Source organism: Rosa chinensis, chromosome 7, assembly GCF_002994745.2.
Source record: "Rosa chinensis cultivar Old Blush chromosome 7, RchiOBHm-V2, whole genome shotgun sequence".
In the NCBI taxonomy this organism is placed as follows: domain Eukaryota; kingdom Viridiplantae; phylum Streptophyta; class Magnoliopsida; order Rosales; family Rosaceae; genus Rosa; species Rosa chinensis.
Genome location: NC_037094.1, coordinates 7,748,803 through 7,771,092, shown reverse-complemented (window position 1 = coordinate 7,771,092; position 22,290 = coordinate 7,748,803). Strand labels below are relative to the sequence as shown.

At 38.0% G+C, this 22,290-nt stretch overlaps 3 protein-coding genes across 4 annotated transcripts; all 3 read right to left on the bottom strand.

Moving 5' to 3' along the window:
• Positions 1–4,570, bottom strand: LOC112175839 (transmembrane protein 120 homolog). Its single transcript, XM_024313590.2, has 10 exons — positions 4,243–4,570; positions 4,086–4,164; positions 3,904–3,998; positions 3,021–3,125; positions 2,837–2,916; positions 1,928–2,018; positions 1,736–1,843; positions 1,570–1,656; positions 850–918; positions 1–345 (listed from the first exon to the last, which is right to left on the bottom strand). The coding sequence occupies exons 1-10, from the start codon at positions 4,492–4,494 to the stop codon at positions 217–219; spliced, it is 1,095 nt and encodes a 364-aa protein (XP_024169358.1). The 5' UTR covers positions 4,495–4,570; the 3' UTR covers positions 1–216.
• A 2,781-nt stretch (positions 4,571–7,351) lies between these two features.
• LOC112175838 (probable methyltransferase PMT18) lies at positions 7,352–11,198 on the bottom strand. Of its 2 annotated transcripts, none has more exons than XM_024313589.2 (6): positions 10,792–11,198; positions 9,348–10,045; positions 9,055–9,265; positions 8,397–8,694; positions 7,826–8,290; positions 7,352–7,731 (listed from the first exon to the last, which is right to left on the bottom strand). In XM_024313589.2, exons 2-6 carry the CDS (start codon positions 10,035–10,037, stop codon positions 7,506–7,508), a joined length of 1,890 nt encoding a protein of 629 aa, XP_024169357.1. In that variant the 5' UTR covers positions 10,038–10,045; positions 10,792–11,198; the 3' UTR covers positions 7,352–7,505. The 2 variants fall into 2 exon arrangements, with proteins under 2 accessions (XP_024169357.1, XP_024169356.1); XM_024313588.2 differs by lacking the exon at positions 10,792–11,198 and adding an exon at positions 10,456–10,765.
• Positions 11,199–13,468: 2,270 nt separating this feature from the next.
• On the bottom strand, positions 13,469–22,290 carry LOC112175673 (HEAT repeat-containing protein 6). The gene is made up of 26 exons (XM_024313388.2): positions 21,938–22,290; positions 21,709–21,851; positions 21,346–21,625; positions 21,199–21,266; positions 20,975–21,044; positions 20,526–20,885; positions 20,053–20,132; positions 19,904–19,955; positions 19,516–19,669; positions 19,310–19,397; positions 18,659–18,761; positions 18,438–18,528; positions 18,119–18,216; positions 17,670–17,852; positions 17,222–17,473; positions 16,665–16,760; positions 16,459–16,553; positions 16,282–16,345; positions 16,099–16,186; positions 15,921–15,994; positions 15,392–15,595; positions 15,190–15,263; positions 14,777–14,883; positions 14,406–14,524; positions 14,203–14,280; positions 13,469–14,062 (listed from the first exon to the last, which is right to left on the bottom strand). Exons 1-26 carry the CDS (start codon positions 22,241–22,243, stop codon positions 13,850–13,852), a joined length of 3,540 nt encoding a protein of 1,179 aa, XP_024169156.1. The 5' UTR covers positions 22,244–22,290; the 3' UTR covers positions 13,469–13,849.

Genomic DNA, 22,290 nt, shown 5'->3' with positions numbered 1-22,290 from the left:
TAACGAACCTGTATCAAAACTTATTTGAAGGAAACTCATAGCCACTCTAATCAGTTTATAAAAGATCAATTCTACATTTATATAGAGCTCAAACTGGTAAGGAAATTTCCAGTGCCTATGTGTCGGAACAACAATTTTGAGATCCAGAGAAAACGTTACAAGGAGTTCCTAAGAAGTTGTAAGGAGATTAATCCTAATAATTACGGATCCCCGGCCCTACAATTCCTGCTTGCTCTTGGTCTTTTTCATCTTTGCCTTGAACCTTGATTTCACCATGAGTGTCTGTACAGTATTTACAAAGTTCCCGATCGCCATAAGAATTAATAGCACACCGCACAAACTCACCTGCCAAAATATATTCTTCCCGTTACATTCAATGATAGATATGATTCTTCAAAATTGCGTAAATTACACCAAGTTTTCTTCAGAACATAATACTGTCAGCCCTCGTGTTTTCAGAAATTACAGAGAGCTCTTATAGAAAATTTTGGGAAAACGTGTTGTGTAACACATCTACTTTGGCTTTTCCATTTCAAGCAACTATCTAATAATATTATTCACTAGAAGTAAAGTTAAGGTTCTATTGTGTTAGGTTTTAAAGTAGGCAGTGAGAGAAAAGGAACATAATGTTCTGATGTATATGATAAACATTTGAAAATCAGTCATATAACTGATCTTTATGTTTTGTAAAGCAAAAAATCAAGTAGAACAGAACAGGAAAGTTGTCATAAATCTTCTCTTGAAGATTGAAAAGTGGAGTGCTCTGTATAATCTCTGAAGACAATGTCGAGATCTATGAGGTTTGTTCTTGTTATTGTATAAATCAGTATAAAGTTGTAGTATAATTACCTGCCATTCGGTAACATCCCCGAACAAAGCAGTCTTAAGCAACTGTAGTCCAACATACGCCTCAAAACCCTATAACAATGTAAGAACAGTCTTAAATTCAGTTATCAATGCAGCTAGCTAACATGCGAAATCTGGTCAGCCTATTTCAGTTGACCTAATTTGTAGTAGTATGACCCCAACCTTGAACAGAACATGCAAGTATGCAATATATCACTTTATAATACATGAGTTTCTATTTATTTCATGAATTTCTAAGAACACACTGATGCACAGATGATGCAAGCCTAAAAAATAAAAAATAAACAAATAATAATCTTGGCATGAATTTCTATTGCCTATGATGTTGCCTTACTAAACATTCTGCATGTCATGCAAAGCTCATAAAGACATGATAAGTTGATGCAGACCAATCAACAGTATACTGTGTTAACATTTTCTAAGAACACACCGATGCACTGATGATGCAAGCATAAAAAAATAATAATAATAATAAAATAAAATAAAAAATCTTGGCATGAATTTCTATTGCCTATGATGTTGCCTTACTAAACATTCTGCTGCATGTCATGCAAAGCTCATAAAGACATGATAAGTTGATGCAGACCAATCAACAGTATACTGTGTTAACAATTCGTGACTGTAAAAGTATCTATTGATTCCCTCTGAAATTTTTATCTCTAATAATCTTTCAGGACAATTATCAAAATGCTTTCTAATCACCTGCATTATAAAAAGTATGGGACATAGAAGCCACAATTGACCATCAACACCAGCTGTTTCACCCCATACGACGTCCATCCTATTGGCCTGAAAATACAAAATCAAATATGTAAATAAAAAAAAAAGCTTAAATTTTTAAAGCAAACAGTAATAGTTGGAATCACACCTTTCCCAATGCAATTCGAGTATACAGTCTCTGGCGTTGATATCTATTTTGTAAAAGCATAGCCACTCCTTGCATCATTGCCCATTGCAGGAAAAGTTCCACCCCTCTCTGCAAAGTATTCAACTAATCTTTAAAGGTTCCACTGCTATTACCATACAATGAGCAAAATTTACCTGAAAACTAAAAAGTTACCTGCTTTTGGGCACAATTTGGTTGTCCTTGAATGTCCCATGTGAGACTAACCATGGCCATAAACATAGCACAATAGTGATGGTATATCCACCTACAAAAGCATCAGTTTCTGATCAAATTTGTGCTCAGTCACAATGGCAATTTCCTAACTGAAATACATGCCATGCATGACCACCAGATATCTAATTGTTGTGAATAAAGCTTCATGCAAAGAATGAGCAATGTATACATAACACAAATGATTGAAATTACATTTTCTGTTTGTTGATGAAGAATCACAAATGATAACCCTTCTAAGTTCTACCCAACCCACAAAGTTCGGAATATAATTTTTTTTTTCCACATTCCAAAAAGATTCCGAGTGCGTTATGAGCATCTAAACCTGCAAGGCGCACACACAGCCTATATGCCAATTTCAATCAAGAAATTCACCATGACCAACCAACATGTGACAAAACAAACCAGGACACCTGATATTGCACTCAGAAGAATTGATACCTCAGAAAAAGGTAACTTTTACAATACTAGGAACAAGGGAAAACAAACCACATGAAATGCAGTAAGGAATTTTCTCCTTTCCAATTGCAATGTAGTAAGGAATTTATGCAGTTTATAGATCCTAAAAAAGGCAGTCTGAAGTTCCACAGGTGTGTCTGTGTGTGTGAGTGAGTGAGTGCAGGCCCCCTTAATGACTAATGCTAGTTGAACCAGTATCATTTAAGAGCAATAACTATAAACAATAAGGCACAATAAAATAACAATTTGACCAATTATGGTCGCAGTCGACCCAAGTTTGAGCGCACTAGGTCCTTCACATTTGGTTCCTTTATCTTGTAAGCCATATTGAACATGAATAACAGCGAAGAAAAACAAAACAAAGAAAACAATCAGGACAGATTGTGTATTTACCATGGACGAATATCACTTCCGTTTACTCTCAGTATATTTTCTCGCAATGACAAACCAGTGTAGAGGAATAAGAGCCATGCCTAATAAACATAAACTTGGAAGTGAAATTAATAATGAAATAAAGCATGTAGGCAGTATGAGCCCATTCTTTATATCTCATAGAAAACAAGTGATCGGCACATACCTGGTAAGCTTGAACAGGAAATGTTGGCAAGCATCCATCCCATATCCAAGATCTCAGAATAAGTAGTGCAAATGGAAAGAGAAGGAATAGCAGGGCAGTTCGATCCTGCTCCAAAGGAAGCTATTGTAAGCGAAACTTCTATGTCACTTGATATTCTTTCTTTGTAGTACAGAAGATGGAGAAAGGTATCCAACCTATCCTAAAGGGCCTTCAATTTTGCACTAGAACTACTAATTCAACCTGTCCTAAACTTAGAAACCATTTCTCTCCCTGCAGGGAGAAAATTTCAACCGATGGCTGGAAGGATACAAAAAAGAAAAGGACGAAAAGCTTTCCTTGAAAAAAGACAATGATCCAGACAAGAATCAAGATTGTCTGAGGAAGTGATCCACAAGGATGAATCGTTTTTGCTTTCACTGATTGGCATTAGCTTTACTCATAGGCATGATGGTAAGCACAGATTCTGCACTCACTTATCTAAACTAAGCCTAGTCAGGAAAATTTACTGGCACTTAGAATGTGAGAAGAATGTTTACCTACAAACCCCAAAAAATTCTGTGCCAAAAATGGTAAAAGCAAAACCGGGGCAATTGGCAAAGCAGAAGAAGCACACTCACGTACTTTGTAAATGAAAGTGGTCTAAATGCCAAACCTCCCAAAGATGAATAATCAGAGTATCTAATTTGCGTTCAATAATTGCAATAGGCGTGATTGTAGAACCATATTCTGTACCAAACTCAGCTTTAATCACACAAACAAATCAACAATCTACTCATGAATCTATTCCCTCCAATATCCAAAACTCTCACTGTACTTAGAACCTCACAAACCGGAAAAAGTGAAAGGCAACAGTGTCGCAAAATGGGAAAAAGCAATCCCTTACTCTGTAAGCATTGTATTCCTCTTTAACCTTGAGTTGGATGTCTTTGCTAGAGGAACGCACGTTGATGGGGCCAAGAAACATCCTCAGAAACCCCCCTGCCACATAAAATACCAACCCTTTAAAATACATCAAACCAAAATTACAAGATCAAATTTAACACCAAAGTTTAGGAACAAGGGTACCGTGAGCCTTGGGAGGAAGAAAAGAACCGGCGTCGCCGTCCGTCAAAACACACGTGGCCCTGTGCAAATCTTCTTCCAGCTGCCATGACCAGATGGGTTGGATTCAGTACACGATTGGGTATTGCATGCAGAAGACATAAGAAATTGGACAACTTGCCTTTTCGCAGAGCTTGGGATCGACGGCCTTGTTGTCGTGATGATGAAGAGAATAGATTTGGGAACGGAGGCGGCGGATTGTGGAATCGAGAGACTGGGCTCGCAGGCGAAGCGACTGTTCCTCGCTGGAGTTTCTGGAGATGAAGGAGGAAGCCGAGTCCTGTAACGACTTGGCGCCCTCCATGGCCTTGGTGACTTCAGCTTGTAGGGCGTCCAGAGAACCAGAGCTCTTCTTCTGCGCATCGTCTCCCATTGCTTGCTATCGCAGCGTCGACAAGTGGTGGGCTTTAGGCTCTCTTCAGCGTGCCGAGTCCACAAAAACCAAGTCTGGGTTGTAATTTATATATGGTGTACTTTGTGGGTGGCCTCACAGCGTCACACGCACCAACAGTTCAGTTGTGGCCAGACAAATGGGAAGGACTAGTGCCCAAAGTGGCAAAGTGATTGCAACTGAACCCAAAGGTGCTTTACCCCAAGAGCAAGGCGTATACCATTTTGGAAATTTTTTTTTTTCGACACAATTGACAACTAAATAATAGAAGATCACGAAAGAGTTTAACTTTTAAGTTTAAATGAGAAAATTATGTTGCTGACCTCATTATGATTTCATAATTATTTAGATTTTGATGATGTTTATCTTTTTGAACATCGTTGACTAGAAATAAGCAGTTATTGGGATAAAGTGTTTGATATTCTATTTAGTTTACGTTAAGCTCGTATGATGTTTTTGACAATACATCAAGCATGGGAGGTGTAGGTTTTGAGATCATACAAAAGCACATATGGTGGTGAGAATTAGGTCGATCATGTGTGTGTCATTTGTTGAACGTGTGGAGATGTTGGTAGTAAAGGAAGGCCTGAAGATGACTAGTTGATATGATAGTTTGCCGTGGTGGTAAAAAATTATTGTATAGATGTATAGGTTTTTTTTTTAACTTTTAAAAATAGGATCAAATGATTTCACTTTTGTCTCATAGTGATTCGAAACCAAGACCTTGATCGTAAGTAGTGGATACTTTAACCACTGACCTAACACCACTTCGTACAGAGTAAATATTGTTTCGATAACACTTGATTGTGCAAGCCTGGATTTTCTAATAAATCGAGGGTGTGTTGGGGTTCTTTCTTATCGACTCTTTAGAATGTCTCAGTTTCTCCTGTTCATAAACAAAGTGAATATGATCAAACAAAGGTTGCTTACTCTTTGTGAATCTCAAATGATTTGGTAGTTTTTCACATTTTGAAGTAATTCAAGATGTAATAATTTAGAATATATAATTTATGACAATTCATTTTCTTCTAAATAAGATTAGGAAATTATAAATTTTGTAAGATGATTATCATAATGAAGAAATCTAACCATCCAACACAACAACAGAAATTTTCAAAACCTTAGCCCAACTTCTTTAATGTCGATCGACACTAGTACCCTACGCTCACATTTGTTAACTAACCAACAATGTATATCTCTCTCTCTCTCTCTCTCTCTCACACACACACAGTGGATATTGAAAAAGACAAAAGAATTCTGACAAGAACGTGTACTAATGAACAAGCTGGAAATAGGGAAGCACAGTGTTGATCATGAAAAACAACTTTGGTCCCACTTTGGTTCTTTCATCCCTGAGTCCTGATTCTACGTATGCTCATTGAATGATAATACAGAATCATTACAGCTGCTTCCTGAAATTGATAGATTTCTACCCACTAAATCAGTTGCTGGGGTTGATGTTGGTCGGTATCGTTCATTAATCTTGGTTGTCCATGGGTCTGGGTCTGGGACAGTTGAATTTCTAACTCCTAGCTAGTGTCAACTGACTTGACTGTGACACACTTTATGTTCTGGGGATCTGCTATCTACTGCTCAAGGTTTCTGGTTGTATTCCTTTCTCGGTTCCCGAGTTTTACTATTATGAAGTAAGAAGTTTTGTTTCTTCTTGGCTTTGCCTATTTTGCTGCTGTATTTCTTCACTTTTCGTTTTGAGCTTTCAATCGAAGTATTTTTAAGACCACAAAACAGAAAAAAGAATCGGGGCCAATATAACCCAATCAAGGCCCGCCTTTGCAGTCTTGCACCAGTTCTATCCAATCTGACTCTTATTACGTTTTGTCGAGTTTTGGCTAACGTAAAGTAGGTCACAAAGTGACTATAGTACTAGTAAATCCTGGATACTGGTTCAGTCTGGGTTTTCTGCACTCATTTACCGTCGTTTGAACCTAAATTTGACCGGACTTTGAGTCGGCATCTGTTTAGTTGAGGCGTTGAGCCTCCAAGTAGTAGTATCACTGTAGTGCATGTCTGTTCAACCCTCTTCCCAACTCCCCAACAATACCTTATTTGGGACCTATCCCTTACTTCCCAACTCCTCCAACTGTACCCTAGTCGGGACTTGTCCCTTTCAGCCCATTACTTGATAAAAATGTCCTGGATAAGGTTTGGAAAATCTCCATCCTTTTACTAGTAGTGACTAGTGAGAGACTTTGAGATCATGACAGAGAATTTTTGAGGAAAAAATGTGTTGACGATGTTTTGCATGTTTTGGCATGCCACAAGTGTCTTTATGACACTACGTAACTCTAAACCATGTCAAGATTCTTATTTCTTAAAATTTTTCCAATGTCATAATTTCACAATTTGTAATGCATTATGCATGATTTTAGAATACGCTCAATTTGATGGACTTAAAAAATCTCAATGGATTTATATATATGATTTGCCCGGTTTTCAACTTTTGGAAATCATTAAAAATAAAAAAAAGATCAAGATTTTCCAATTTATAAAACTCAATACTTTATCAATGATAAGATCATGAAATGAAATATCGAGAGAAAATGCTCAAGATTTCACAATAAAAGAGTTTACTTAAGATTCATCAGTTAAATTTGTATTTGCTTGATTGAATTATTAATGGGTGTATGACTTCAAGTTCAATATGAATATGAATATGAATATGAATAGTACACTTGGTTGTTTATTGCGTCATGTTTCTATTGTTTGGATTCATCCAGCCTTGTCAAATCTTGACACCATTAAGTCAATAATATACAATACCTGTTCCTTGGAAGTAGAAGTAGTATGACCTACCCACAGAAGTATAATGCACAATGAATGAGCAAAACTATCCCTTTTCTCAATTAGATGCTTAATATTCGATTACAAATTCCCAGAGGATAATAACATGGTGATGATATAGAACAAAAAAGAAACAGATACAAAAAGAGGGTTGCAAGCATAAGGAAAAAGAGTACACTACTACAACTCTACTAGCTTTGCTTATTAGCTTCACCAGTCCAGTAGGTTTTGACAGCAACTAGAATTTTCTCTGGATTAAAAGGTCCACTCTCATGATCCATAATTTGACTCTTCCACCTCATCCCATCTGTAATGGCCTTTATCTTCGTAAGTATCTCCACAGTATCCCTAAATATAACGGTTCCTTCTGGCCTCAGAATTCTATCCATTTCCAGCAATATGTATGTGATGTCACACCTTCAGTAATTGTAATACAAAGCACATTAGACCATGAAATTACGAATTACAATACCAAAAGCATTGAGGTAAATTGTGATCTAGCAAGTTTTACCTGTCCTGATATATACTGAAGACACCGCCAGCATGGATGAGATCATAAGTTCTGGGGTACGTCGAAAATGCTTCACACCAATCCTGGTAGGTACCAATGAAACCCCTTTCATAAATCACACCAAGAGTGTCCTGGTTTGTATTGGCAGGAACTGTGTTCATAACCCAGACTGGATATTTCGACGCTGCAGCAGCAAATCCACCGAGGTAAGCATTCATGTCCATCACATTCCTATACCTTCCTTTGGAAATTGGTACAATCCGCTTGTAACGTTCCATCCTCTGCTTCCACAGATCATTATCCTCTTTAAGTTTCTCCGGGGTGATTCCTGGTATTGAACCACTGCTGATTCTAGGCGGGATGGCAAATGCACGCTCAGGCCACTTCTCCAATGCCCCACCAGCAACATCATTCGGATTGTTTGCCTCTGGTAGAGGTGTAATGCAAGTTTCCATATTTCTGTCCCTTTTAAGCACAACAAACAGAGTCAACAACAGGATCTTTTTTTATATTTTTTATACCAAATCAAATCAATAAAATATCATGAATGAAGCTCGGGGAGTAGTAGTACCAAGCCATATCTGGATTGTCTGATTTGCATAGATGTGGTGTCTTAACGACATTCCTGCTTCTGATGCATTCAATGTGATTAAGAGGCTTTTGCCAGATAGCAAGATCATTCTTCTGAATCACCTTCTTCCAGCACAAGCTCTTCGCAACAGCCTCAATAGCATCTTGCTCTTGTTTCAAGTCTTCTTGGGTTCTCTCCCATCCTCTCCAGTGTTTTTTCCAGTTAATAGGGGGCCCGGAAAGAATCCAGTAAGCGCCCGGCCTTAGAACTCTGTCCACTTCAATTAGATACAGACCATCTGCTCAAAGTCACAAGAAAATCCACATGTATTAAGTAACCTATCATGTGAGAACCGAGAAATTAGTGGTCAACTTTACACTTTTCGGCGAATTGTACATTTTAAGCTGACGGATTAGTTTCTCTATATCAAAGCTGTTAGGTGAGATGTTCATTCCGTGTACACACACACACACACTCTCAGCATGTAGCTCAACCAATTTGCAACCAGTACACTAAGCATGGTCGTGCTTTTGGATCACCCTAAATTCTTACATGCAAGTCACTGTCAAAGTGACCTACATTTGATGAGTATAAAAGTGTCGAAGTATTCAATCCCATAATTTAAACTGTTTAGTTTATGCAAGAGTTTCATGCTTACCATAATTCTGCCACGGTATCAAGCAGCGGGAACAGTGAGCCATATCGAAAGCCCTGGCCGGGTAGGGAAGCCTTTTTGAACCCATGACACCAATCATAGCAGGAACTCCTCTCTCTAATGCGAACTGGACCTGTGCTGCATGCGTATCTCTTGGAGCAAAAGACATTGTCAAGATATTCCTCTTCAACAAGTAAGCACCCCAACTTGCAACCTTAATAAACCAACAATAAAAGTTCATTAGCATTCACATTATACAAACGAGTAGTGAATTCTAAGTTTGATATGCTACTTACACCACAGCCTGTGTCAATTGCAGTTCTGATTTGACCCTTAGTAAGAGGAATGAGCGCATTAATGTCATCTATATAAGAATCAGCTCCTTTTGGAAACATGGTACCTCCACCAGGGAATCTAAACCGGTCACCCTCAACTTGAATCCAATTCTGAACAGCTTTCTCAATGCTAAGCTCCCTATGCGGAATGTTGTCATACCAGGCGAAATCCCGGCTCTGAGGCCACATAAAAGGAGTCTTGTACTTTGGTGGAGCCGGTATCAAGCAAAGGAGTTGTTCTTCTTTAGTGGGGCAATGCCGCTCTCTGTACTTCAACATTTTCCTGTCGAATTTTCTCCCCCTATTCGGATCCTGGCAAGGAGTGTACTCACTGTACGTCATGGCACACGGTGGGAACTTCTGGACTGCCTCGGATTTGTTGATATTCACTTGGTGATGGCTTTCGAAATCCAAGTGAGGTGCAACAGACTCCGATGAGGCATTGGAGGTCTTCATTTGGCTAGAAACATCATCGCAACCAACCCTGTTGTAGAGTTCAGACCGACTGACGGGAGCAGAAGTGGTTTGCCAAGCTCCTAAGCAGTAACTTACTATGCAAAGTGCACTAACCCCAAAGATCATAGTCAGCCTCTTCTTCTTGGATTCAAGCTGGTGGTGCTTTGGTGATCCACCACCATAGTCCCTAGCCATTTTGGTCTCTGCAGAAGTTTCAATTCAAATTACAAAACATCAACAACAACAACACACTATAGCCATCACCAATCAACAATGTCAAAGTTTCAAGCTTTATTCAAAAATTGTAAAACCAACCCCACATATAATCTTGACCAACCTCACCCCACCATACATCTTTTGCGAAACATCAAGATCACACTCTTAACTATCAAACAAAAACTTAAAGATCCAGTCTTTACCTACCTTCATCCATCCCCACATCAATGAATGTTCCTATTTTGTTTCAAATCCAGAACACAAAAGAAAATATACAAATTTCACAGAGATCCAAACACTCAAAAGGCAAAGCTACAAGATCCCAATAAGCAAAACTAACAAAAAAAAAATCAAGAAAACCAAAGGAGGAAGCGAAGTACAGCAATCATTAATGTACCTAATTGCAAGAAACAGAAGCTGAATCTAAAAACAAAATCACAAACTTTGGAGACCCTCCTCCTCTGTAGTCTCTGAAGCTTCTACCCTATCTCTGTTTGCTATTATTCTTTGCTTGTTTTCTGACCCCCAAAAGTTTCTTGTCATGAAACCACAAGAAGACCCCCAACTCCCAATCAATGGATTCTCAAGGAAACCCACAGAAAACGTGTATAACAGCATAGACCAGAAGCCACTGGAAATGGGTATTATCCAGAGGCCACAGTAGTAGTACTAGGTGTGTATATATTTCTATAAACAAAGAAACCCAAAAAAGACAGAGCCTTTTATTATTTACCTGAGAGAGGAAAACCTCAACCACAAGGCTGTGAATATCTGTCTGACTACTTCTCCCCCAGTACAGTAGTACCTCACATACAGCCTCTAAGTAACATTTGTTTCCATCTATTAGAAGTAATAATCAAAGAGTGGGGGAAGATCTAAAAGGCTAATGATAAATAATAAAGTTAATAATAAATAATTAGAATTAGAATGAAGAGGTTAAAAGGGCCCTCCGCGATTACAGGAACTGGGAAATTGGTGATTGGTTAAAAGTGGTGTGTATTTGCAACAACTATGCATTTCTTTCTCTCTTTTTTGTTTGTTTTCTTGGTGTGAAAAAGAGGCAAGGGAGAAGGAGAAGATGATGATGATGGAGTTGTGCAGAGAGGTTCAGTTTGTTATTGGGGGTTTAGTTTTAAGGTGTTTGAGGGCGTACCCCAATTTGTTTGGACCTAAAAATAGAGAGAGGAGAGTAATTAAGGGACTCTCTTAAGTGAGGATTTTGTCTACAAAACGACATTTGCGGCCTCCACAGAAAGAGAAGAGACTGACCAGCCTCAAATTGCTCCTCACCATCTTTGTTTAGTAATGTAATTTTAGTCTATTCAAAATTAATTTGTATGTACCTTTTTAGGTTCCTGAGAATCCAACAAGTTCTGAAAGAACTGACAAAGGTGACAGTGTTTATTATTCAACTTAACCTAAGCCGTTGGCCCTGTGGGCAAGTGGGAACACTGTTGGTGCTATATTTTATGATCTTTACACCCTTCGATGTCACTAAATCAAACACACAAAGCAAAGTTGTAGCTGATCTGGGCTGCATTAAATTGCTAAACAATCCAAACCCAGATTAAATTATTAGGGTTTCTCCAATCTCAGAGCATCTGTAATTTAAACTCAAATGGGCGGTTGAAGGGCTATGAATGTCTCTACCTAATGATGGTAAGGATTTGCATAGAGCATAATACTGTCGACATGTACTACAAAAAAGTGTACGTGCAAGAAATGAAGAGGAGGGAAGTATCCCACTATTATTAGGAATTGAACTAAATTTGCAAAGGGTGATCACGTGAAGCTCATCAATGGTCATATGTATGTTTACATGGAACTATACTAACTCGTGGGAGAAAACGACATTAAAGTTGGGGGTGAGGTCCACAGTCCACTTCCATGGTATCTCATAATTTTGGGGTTGCATTATTGATCAAATTCAAAGGTAGGAAGGAATTATTGGATAAGAAAAAAGTAGGAAGGACTGGTGCACGTTTATAAGTTTAATAAATCCCATTTCAATTAACAGTGTTTTGGAGGTGAGACAGTATGAATGTATTGTCAATTTTTCAACTGAAAAGAAGGTGATGTCAATTTTTCAACGGAAAAGAAGGTGATATCACTTTCAAGAAGCGATGTTGGAGGAGTATTATGTTGCACTTTTTTAGATTACGTTTATAGGTGAAATTTGCTCGTTTGCATCACTTATAATACACGACTTCTCATTTTATCTCTATATAATGTGAGTCATTTAGATTCACTTTAAAATATTTTTACACAATCATTCAGTCTAATGATATGACTCTTTTTTGAGTAAATGAGAAGTCATGAGTTTGACTTTCATAGTTAAAAGCAATGACCAATTCATAACGAATATATTAACTTCCGGGATACAGATATGGGAAGGGAGGTAGCACATTAAAAAATCAAGGTCAAGAAATGGTCTATTGTGATATGCCCCCCCCTCAAATCAAGGCACTTGTGGAGTCTCAAGTGGAGAAGCACTTGGGGGTTGGTCAAAGTCTCCGGTAAGAAACCATAGAAGAAAAATAGGAAGAGTGTAAATGGTCTAAATCTGGAGAGCTGTAAATGGTCTAAATCTGGAGAATAAAAAACAAGGGAAGATGGCGACCTACCTCTACGTAGAAGTCAGAAACATGATGAGGAGCACAAAAAGTGAGATAGAGATTTAAAGTTAGAGGCCACCACGTATTGTTCATTCATTTGCTTTGGTCAAAAGAGGTGTTTGTCTTCCTGGCTTTTTCCTCATTATTTATCCTTTTTCCCCCAAGTAACAAATTGCTATAGGCTAGTCAGCTAGTGTAAAGGATTTGGTTATCTTCATGTACCACAATCTCTTTTTTTTTTTTTTCTAGCCGAAGTGACAGTTTCATATTCATAAGTAGAAATACTAGAAATGAGAATTGAACACGTAAAGTACTTATCCTATCATCCGCAGTGACTGCCAGTTTGATTACTCTTGATTGATATAGACCTGTTAAATCAGCATTGATGTGAGGTGTAGTGCCGTGAGTATGACCATTGTGTCTAATAACGCATGTTCTTTGTTGTAAGTGAGAGGTGTTGAACTAGTGTCAAGAACGACAACTTTAAAAAAAAAAAAAAAATCTATTAATAACCAAACAGATTACATAGCATTAGATCCATAGTTACGGGTCTTGATCCATAGTTACGGGTCTTAACGTTGACATTCGGATTAATTTTAGTAAAAATTCAAGAAGTAAAAAACATGACTTGGAATATAGTTCTTATGTGATAATATAATTTGATGTTTGCAACCTCAACACTGTAGTAACTTTTATTAGATATCATAAAGTGGAATCCCAAATGGTGAACAAGGTCAAAAGAAAGCTTGGGTGAGTAATAAGCGACGATAATCCAAAGGTGACCAACACTGAAGATTTGTTGAAAGACACAACACGGAAACGGCCGACTCCTATACTTTAATAATTTATAGCCGAAAGAAGAAAACATCTTGTAATTAGGTAATCCATACACACCCTACAATAACGTTATAAATCAAATAAAGGTCCCTATAATCTAATATAACACATACACAGTAATACAACAACATCGACCCACTTAGGATCCTAATTTCTAACCAACCCCGTCCAGAGCTCTGTATGCCGTTGTGATTGAAAAAGAGAGCCCAGTATGTCGAAAATCTTTGTCTTCAGAAAAGCAGTATTTTTTGTGTATTAGGTGACTATGCAAGGGACTTGGTCATGGGGTTGGTGTCCACACATGTAGTGTACAAGTTCATCGAGAAAGATCAAGAGAACTCACTGTATGCTTTTCTCTAACTTCTCAAATTTCTCGGCAATTGCATGATGCTTCCTGTCATTGTACAGCTGAATTAGTGACCGAATTGCGTTGCATATCATCTCTTTCTTTGGGTTCTCAAGGGACTTCTTATTTTCAAGTTCCGGTTGACTACTCGACTCTCCTAGTGATGAGCACAGTGCCTTGAACCAGTCTTCAAAGAATGAGGCTTTCTGTATGCAGCAAATGGAAAATGAGCCAGAATGACAAACATTTCAGCAATATGTCTCATTCCTCAATATGGATCAAAATCAATCAACTGTCAAATTTCATACAGAAAGCAGGCTGCTATCAGTATGTATGCACAACTTACTTTTACAAGAAAAACTTTCACTGGTTCATGATCAGAGCTTGAAGCGAGGATGAGAACATGCAACATGGTTGAGGTTAACTGAATCAAGCAGAAGATACAATGATTAAACACACCATATACCACACATGCCCAACCAAAATGCATAGTTTCAATCAATATTAGCCCACATAACTACTCAGGTGCAAGTGATTTGGATTATTGACCTGCTTTTCAAGGGCAACCCTATATTTGAAATTTGATGGTGATGCAATCTGGTCTGAACCTTGATTCTCTAATATATGCTCCAGACCCTGGATGACGTCTGAGAAAGATTCCCCATAATCTGCAACAAACAAATGGGCATCTGTTTCAATTTCCAGATTTTAGGAAGGAATGACTTACAGTACCTCAGACAAAACCAAAAGAAAATAAATAGAAAAATTCTTGGCAAGAATGCATCCAGAAGATGACAGTCAACCCATGCAGCAGATAATAGACAAAATTTATACTTCGGTTGAGACTGGTAATTGATAAGGCATTTGACTAGTTACAAGGGCAACCATACATAGAAACAAGAGTAAATGCTTTCACTCACCATGCACCGATGCTGGAACAGCCAGAGCAGCAGCTGCTTGGATTCTGATCTTAAAGTTGGAAGAATCACGTAACAGTAGTAGAAGAATACTAAACACAGATGGAGCCCTGTCAGACAAACATGCATCAGTTATTATTTTTAGTTGCAAGCTTACCATCGAACATACAGAGATTATATACTCTTTGGGATTTCACTACTATCAAATAGCTATTCCACTATTACAAAAGCATCCACCCTTCTTCCTCTTTCTTTCGTGTGTGTGTGGGTGGGTGTGGGGGGGGGGGGGGGGGGGGGGGGGGGGGGGGGGGGGTGTCTTCCAGAGATTATTTTCACCCAAACACATCCCTGAACAGAACTAAATCAGCAACAAATGCATTACAACCATGCCAGAAACAAGATTCGAATCGCTTTACCAATCCATGTCTTGCAGTCTTAATGTCTCGTTCAGAAATAGGTTGCTCAAAGCATGACAAACATTCCATTGGACCTGTTAAATACACTTTGAATTTTCAGTAGAAAACACAATATATTAACAATCACGACACACATTCTTGTCCATTCCCCATCTAATTAGAATTTCTTTACAATCAAACATCGAATTCTGATTATCGATACCTTGACATTACCAGTTGTAACACAAGAAATAAATGCCTGAATAACCCTATCAAGCCAACGCGAATCTCTCAAAGAAGCTGGATGGTATGATATTGATACATCTCTTTGACAACCTTTCCCATAATCCCCTGGCGCCTCAAATTCAATTGTACATTTGATAGATCTTGAAAGATTCCCTAGAGCTCTTACAGCATTTGATTTAATCTGATGGTAGGGGAAAAAAAAGAGCCTCAAAGCTGTGAGAAATACATATGATTGTCGATCACCATAAATTTGCAGGCAGTCAACGGAATCAAGCACAAGAATTGTGTGTGTGCAGTATCAAGACAAGTATATCAAGACATTCTTATAATTTAGTGAGAGGTGGTCCTCCCTGTTAACAATATTCATTTTTATCTTTGTTGAATTCCTTTTTCTAGCTTCTCATCTAGGAAGGAGGGAGGGAGGAAGGAGGGAGCGAGAGATAATAAATTACTTGACCAAGCAATTATAAAAGAATTTAAATAGCTTTGCTAATTAATATATTTACCTTGTCTCCGTCCTTAGTCAGACGCAAAGCGCACTCGGTTAATAAGGTAAATAATTGAGAAATTTTAAGAGAGCCTATTTAAAAAGAACACAAAAAAAAAAGTATTAGTTTAAAATACTGATGCAGAGATATTAGAGAAATAGATCTAACTACATCACTCCTATAAATCTAAGCTGACCTTCAGTCTTTTCCAAGCTAAAATCATCAATACAATGATGGATAGAATCACATATGTTTGCCAAAGCCCAAGAAGCAGTTATTCGGACCTGAAGAATGGCAAGAAAGATTTCAGCTGCTTTAAGAAATAAAATGGAGAGTATGCTTTATTGAAAGAAAAAAAATAGAGAAATAAGAAAAGTACCGAGACCAAAGGATCACGAGTGTTACTCTCCACAGCATGAACAAACTTATCAAGGATCTCTGCACTATAATTTGAGTTCTTAGTAAACTTTTGTCCTAACTTGCACATTAAAGTTGATAACATATAATACAAATTTGAGAGATCATTCAAAGCCGTTCAAAAACATAACAAAATCACCTTTGAGAAACTTGAGGAAAAGATGAAATGACACCAATGGCCCGACAAGCAGCTGCCCTAACTGAAGGTACATCACCGTGAACGGCAGCACGAACCTATGAAGATTTTGTAGTTATAATTCATAAGCTGACAAGAAAACTCTGTTCTATTCACCAGAATACAGCAGTTAAAGTGCAGCTGCTCAACAATAAGTAACGAAAACTTACTAAAGATGAAAGAATGAAGTCCCGTTTTTCCTTCGAGAGTGTGCAGAACACAGAAGAAGTTATACCCGCAAAACAGGTAACTGAGGCAGCTCTCACCTTCCAAGATAGAAGGGAAAAAAAAAAAAAAAGGATCAAGAGGTGCAGATTAAAACACAAAACATATCTTCTACATATTTACCCAACTTGAGCAAGATTTGCGATAGTCTTGATCCTGCTCAAAATGGATAATTCTATTTGGAAGCTTCAACTATTGATACATTGAGAGTCTCCCAATAAAGACAGTCCAATGATACTCTTTTTACCATTGTAGCAATTGATAGATATCTTTTTACCATCTCAGATTAGAGTTCCGTATAAAAAGGTTTTTTTTATCCTTTCAAATAACTTCAAATCTATCTGCATGTTCTGACAACTGTTTGACAAGATTTTATAATCTGCTGGAACACCAGGTGTGTTTCTTATACCCGTAAGCACCAAAAGGACTGTCAGAATAAATGCAAATCTAAAATTGTTCAAACAAGCAATGCTATTGAAAGTCAGTTTTTATATCAACTAACCATTGCAGAAGTATGTTGTAGAATTAAAGGCATATGCTTCTCAATTGCCTCACACCACTGCTCAATTCCAGACTGACATGATGTGGGTTCATCTCTAGTATTTTCCAAGCTCTCAAGTTCATATGAAGGAGCTGATGAAACTTTCTTCATCCTTATGCAGTCAGAAGTAAATGGGGCATCAAGTAGTTTATCGTCTAAAGGGTCTTCCGTTCCTTTAAATCCAGATATTGCACGAAGAGATTCATCCAAAACCTGATATAATTGGCATCAAGAATCATTATATCTGTGTGTGTGAAAATAGGAAAAAGAATCATCATGTTTATATAAAAAAGGTGCCACTTTGTAAGATTTTACTTCACTTTCTAATGTAAATGAACAGATTCACCAAAAGTATACATTTAATAAATGAGGGAAGCAAAAAAACTAAATAACGGAAAAGGGCTCTTACTCTAATAGCAGCTGTAATGAGTTTTTCCCCAATGAATCCAACAGAATTTCCAGTATGCCCTTTCCATTGTCCTGCAGGAACTTCAGGAGTAGCTGCCCTCAAAAGGTGATAAACAATGGTGGAAATTTGTTCCCAACAGGAAAACATTATACTGGGGTAATTGTGCGACACAGCCCTAAGCGCCTGTAAGTGACAACATAAGTAATGTAATGCGACATCTTTCTTAGTTATAACCATGACATGCATCGACAATGCCTCATGCCTTTCTACAAAATAATCAGACTTCTAGTACATAGAAGAGATGACACTATCAGGGAAAGCATAAGCATTTCTTGATGATGGCACGCTGATGCCAAAATGCTTGCCCAGAAGAGAATCAGATCTTCCAATCAGAAACCAAGAGACAAATTTTAGATTTTCAAGCTGTCTTACACTAGTTACAGTATTACCTGAAGAGCCTCGAAGCATATTGGCGGGTTGCTAACTTGTTCTGAAAATTGAAACAACGTAAAAAGAACACCCGACTTCTTTTTGGCCTCGGCAAAACCTGGAGAAAAGGCACAGGACACATTTAAGGGGAAAATTGATGAATTTTCCTAAATCCAGATCCGTTATCCATCTGGGAGAAAAGAGGCTCAATGAATTATCATATGTTACATGATGACCAGCAGGATCTTTTTTTGTTTTTTTTTTGTTTTTAAGAACTAGCAAACATGAGTACAAGTAGAGTTATCTGTTTATGCTGCAAATCTTTTGCTCAATGCTCACCATTAAATATCTCTCTCTGAAGCATTTCTTTGATTTGCGGTGAGGATGGTGAGGTATTCAGAGCTGTAGTCAAGCAACTAAAAGAAGAAACCTGTTGAATGAGGTAAAAAAATAATATAAGATATCACAGTGAGGAAGGGCACACATCACAGATATGGTTTACATGTGAAAAAAAAAAAAAATATATATATATATATATATTAAGCAAAAGGAATACTAACCAGCAGGCCAGTCTGATCACTTTTAAACTGAAACCCATTTTGTATCCTTTCTTGTAGAGATGTAAAAACTGTTGGCAACAATTCTCCAGGCATTCTTGAATATCTGTAGAATGATGATTGACAGGAACAATAAGTGCACATAACACTATCCTTACAGAAGATAACAATAATTAAATAAAAAGATCAGCAATGCAGCATCACGCATTTATTGACTATCTACAAGTATCTAATAAAATGAATGACATTATTGAGAGGAAGCTTCCATCCTGGTCATAATGTTGAAAAGTGTCAATTGATAGAGGAAGGGAAATGCCATCATGGCTTCCACATAGGATCCTAATGCAGAGGACAAACTGTGTCACCAAAAGCCAAAAGGGGTGGGCAAGGGGAAGATCACACCCAAAAGGTAATATCAATGCACTTAAAAGCTGTAATTCATATCATTTCTGCCAACTTCTTTTTTGAACAATAAAAGTAATATTAAATTGAATTATGACAAGATCACACTGAATTTATTTCAACAAAAATCTGGGAATCAGAATACAGATTAAGGGCAGCATGAGAAGATTAAACAAACAAACAAATATGTGACATTGAAAAAAGAAAGAAAAAACATTGACAATGAAAATGCTTTGGTTGGAGAATACATACGGTGTAGATGATATCAAAAGCATGAGAATCTTGAACAAGGATGCCAGCAATCTACTATGAGTTTCTCGTTGAATTAAGTATAAAATACCTACATCAGATACATCAGTGTTATAATATCAAGACAAAACAGAAGATATACTGAAGCATGTACATGTAGTATAACTACACCGAAAATGAAATGTTGCATTATAGTGCCTTTTACATACCTGTATGAAGCTGCATTAGTATATGTCCAAGGGAACTTGAAAGTGCTGTAAAAGATCCCCTTTTAGAAGACTCTTTAAACTCTGCTACCTGCAGAAAAACAGAAGAAGGCCCATCCAACATTGCTTCCAGAGTTGAGGCAGATGCAACCCGTGCCTAGGCACCATAAGAAGCATGTGTCAGCTAGAAGCACCACTGAAGAAAAATCATTATATGACAATCAGAAGATGTTCAAAAATTGTGAAAATGATAAAAACATTTTCTATGCAGTGTAACAAGTGAAAATATATTATTCTTTTTTTATGTAAATCAAGGGTATAGCTGTCAAATAATTCACCAAAGGGTAGTGAGGTAAGTAAAAGATAATATGAAAGGAAGAGTGAACAATACCTTCAAATAGGGATCAAACAGCAAACAAGTCATTAGTGTTGCTTCAAACTTCCTGTATATCAGAAGGTAACATGAAACAAGTGAGAATGAAAGAGAAATAAATAAATGAAACTAATCAACAAGGGATTGGAGGACGTAGGATGCTTCACCTAGGTTGTAGTACATCACTGGTTGGCAAAAGCAGTGTCCATTGGCTACTAAATGATTTCGAATCAGCTTGACAGAGATCCTTCCAAAAAGTAAAAATAATAATAAATGTCAATCACGCTAACATTAAAAGTGTGCATTATCAAAGTCAAGCATACCATCTTATCCACATATTGCAGAATAAATCATGTCATTGTTTAAATGTGTCCCCATGTTTTCAAATTTCACAAAAGCATTAGGTAATCCAGCTAACAAAATCAACTCAAAGAGAAGGTACTTCTTAAGGAAGATCAAATAACATCTCCCTTTCATCTCTCTGTATTTTAAGTTTTAAAATCTTTCTTTGCTTTCAAATTATGGTAGATGTAAAGAATACGTACCAAAAAGGATACCTAACATCTACCCTATTATGTGGCCGACTGTTGATGATGAGAAGAAAAAACGGGTAAGAACCAAAATGCCATCCAAAACTTACCTGTATACAAACAATGGCAGCTACTCTGACCTTCGACTTCTGAATGCTTTCAGTGTCTTTAAGTGATCCATCACTGTCACTATAATCTGAATCTGATGAGGCAAAGTCAAGTGTGGAAGATTCCTGATCTGATAAACCTTGAGAACCTCGAGCTCCAATCTGCTTTGAACTGTCCCTTTTGCGTAGGTGTGGAGGTCTATATGGACTACGATCTGTCTTTTTAGGATCTTCCAAACCAGACTTAAGGCTGGCTACACTAAGTTCACTCTCCTTTTGACCAGTTGCCGGCCTGGTAAGCTGGCTTCTACTACTAATACCATAGGACAAGAACATTCGCAAAGCAGCTACAAAACCTGACACCTGAAAATCAAATCCATAAAGTATGAAGGATAATAATTGCATATCCAAATCCAATCTTAAATCTGATACACAAGACATTAATAACTTACATGGTCAGAGAGGGAACACTTACGATCTGAGAGAGTCAAGTGCAGACAATGCAGCAGAGATAAATAAAACCTGCAGAGCACAAGCGTCATGGCAACAATATGTAAGGATGAAAAGTTTGTACAACAAGTTGAAACAAGCAGTACTCTAAATTCATGCTTTCATATGTATCTTTGTTTACGTGTTTGTTTAGAGAGGGCCAACAGAAAGGTCAAAGGTAAGTCACCTCGACATTACAGTGTCTTCTACAAGCAGGCTTTTAGCTGCCAATACATCCATCACTTTCCTAAAAACCTGGTTCAGATAAAAACAGCCTCAGAATGAAATGTACATTCATATGCTTGTAACCACGAGCCTATAAAAGGATTGCTACCTCAATAGATGATTTCCAGATATCCACGGGAAACAACGAGCCGGCCCTAGAGATTGTTTCTCCAAGCATATTGAATGCAAGGGTCTGAGCTTCCCATAAGCTGCAATGTTGCGGCGATGGCTTTCTCTTTCCAACTTCAGAAGCAGAGCTCTGGTTGCGAATTGAATGCAATGAGCTACTTAACTCTGAATGACAGCTCTCAATTACGCGCAGAAGGAACTTAACCAGCTGAATCTCATCCGCCGGAGAACACTTCCTCTGGTAGGTGCTCATAACACGCCTAAAACAGGAAGAAATTCATATACAATTTGCAACAACAATACACATTTGCTCGAAATTGAATCGAAAACCAGAGGAACTGACCTCAGAGTCTGTAAGCATTCCATGCTGGGCGTAAATGACGAAGAGGCAATGAAGAATTGAAGCATGTTGCCGAAACCGTCAAGCATGAGAGTCCACGAAGCTGAATTGACTTCCAGAGGAAGACGATGGCTAACGTCATGGATCTGGAATCGAAATTTACTGAGGTTAATATGAACAAGCAAAGCATAGGTGAAGATGAAGAAGAAGGTCTCAGTCATAGTCGATATACCAGGTGAATTGTGTGAGCGAAGGTAGGGGTCAAATCGCCGGCGCCGTGAGACTTGGTGGTGATCAATTCCGTTAGGAACAACAAATCTGACGTCACCTCCTGCGGAGGGAGGTCGGGGGCAGCGGAGAGGAGAGTGTGGGAGTGGGAGAAGATGAAATTGTGGAGGAGTTCGGGGATTGGAGTGCGAGGAGGAGTCGTGAGGGTTTCGTCTCTGACGGTCAGAAACGCCGTCCGCCACCACCTGACCGGCGATTGTGATACAGACGCCGTCATAACGACCTTGCTCGTCTTCTCAGTCCCTCCCATTCAATTCAGTTCTTAAAATCGGAGACTGTCCAAACTGTTTCCGTTTC

Bases quoted from the DNA above. Each gene is read 5' to 3' on its own strand.
- LOC112175839 (XM_024313590.2), bottom strand. From the start codon at position 4,494: ATGGGAGACGATGCGCAGAAGAAGAGCTCTGGTTCTCTGGACGCCCTA. The intron at 3,126-3,903 runs GTAAGGGATTGC...CCTTTGGAGCAG, and splicing joins AGGAATACAATGCTTACAGA to GATCGAACTGCCCTGCTATT. The intron at 919-1,569 runs GTGATTAGAAAG...ACATTGTTATAG, and splicing joins CCATACTTTTTATAATGCAG to GGTTTTGAGGCGTATGTTGG.
- LOC112175838 (XM_024313589.2), bottom strand. From the start codon at position 10,037: ATGGCTAGGGACTATGGTGGTGGATCACCAAAGCACCACCAGCTTGAA. The intron at 8,695-9,054 runs GTAAGCATGAAA...GACTTTGAGCAG, and splicing joins GATACCGTGGCAGAATTATG to ATGGTCTGTATCTAATTGAA. The intron at 7,732-7,825 runs GTAAAACTTGCT...CAATTACTGAAG, and splicing joins TTCAGTATATATCAGGACAG to GTGTGACATCACATACATAT.
- LOC112175673 (XM_024313388.2), bottom strand. From the start codon at position 22,243: ATGGGAGGGACTGAGAAGACGAGCAAGGTCGTTATGACGGCGTCTGTA. The intron at 18,762-19,309 runs GTATGTATTCTC...ATCATTCTACAG, and splicing joins CTTTTGATATCATCTACACC to ATATTCAAGAATGCCTGGAG. The intron at 14,063-14,202 runs GTAAGTTGTGCA...TGCTGCATACAG, and splicing joins TGAAAGTTTTTCTTGTAAAA to AAAGCCTCATTCTTTGAAGA.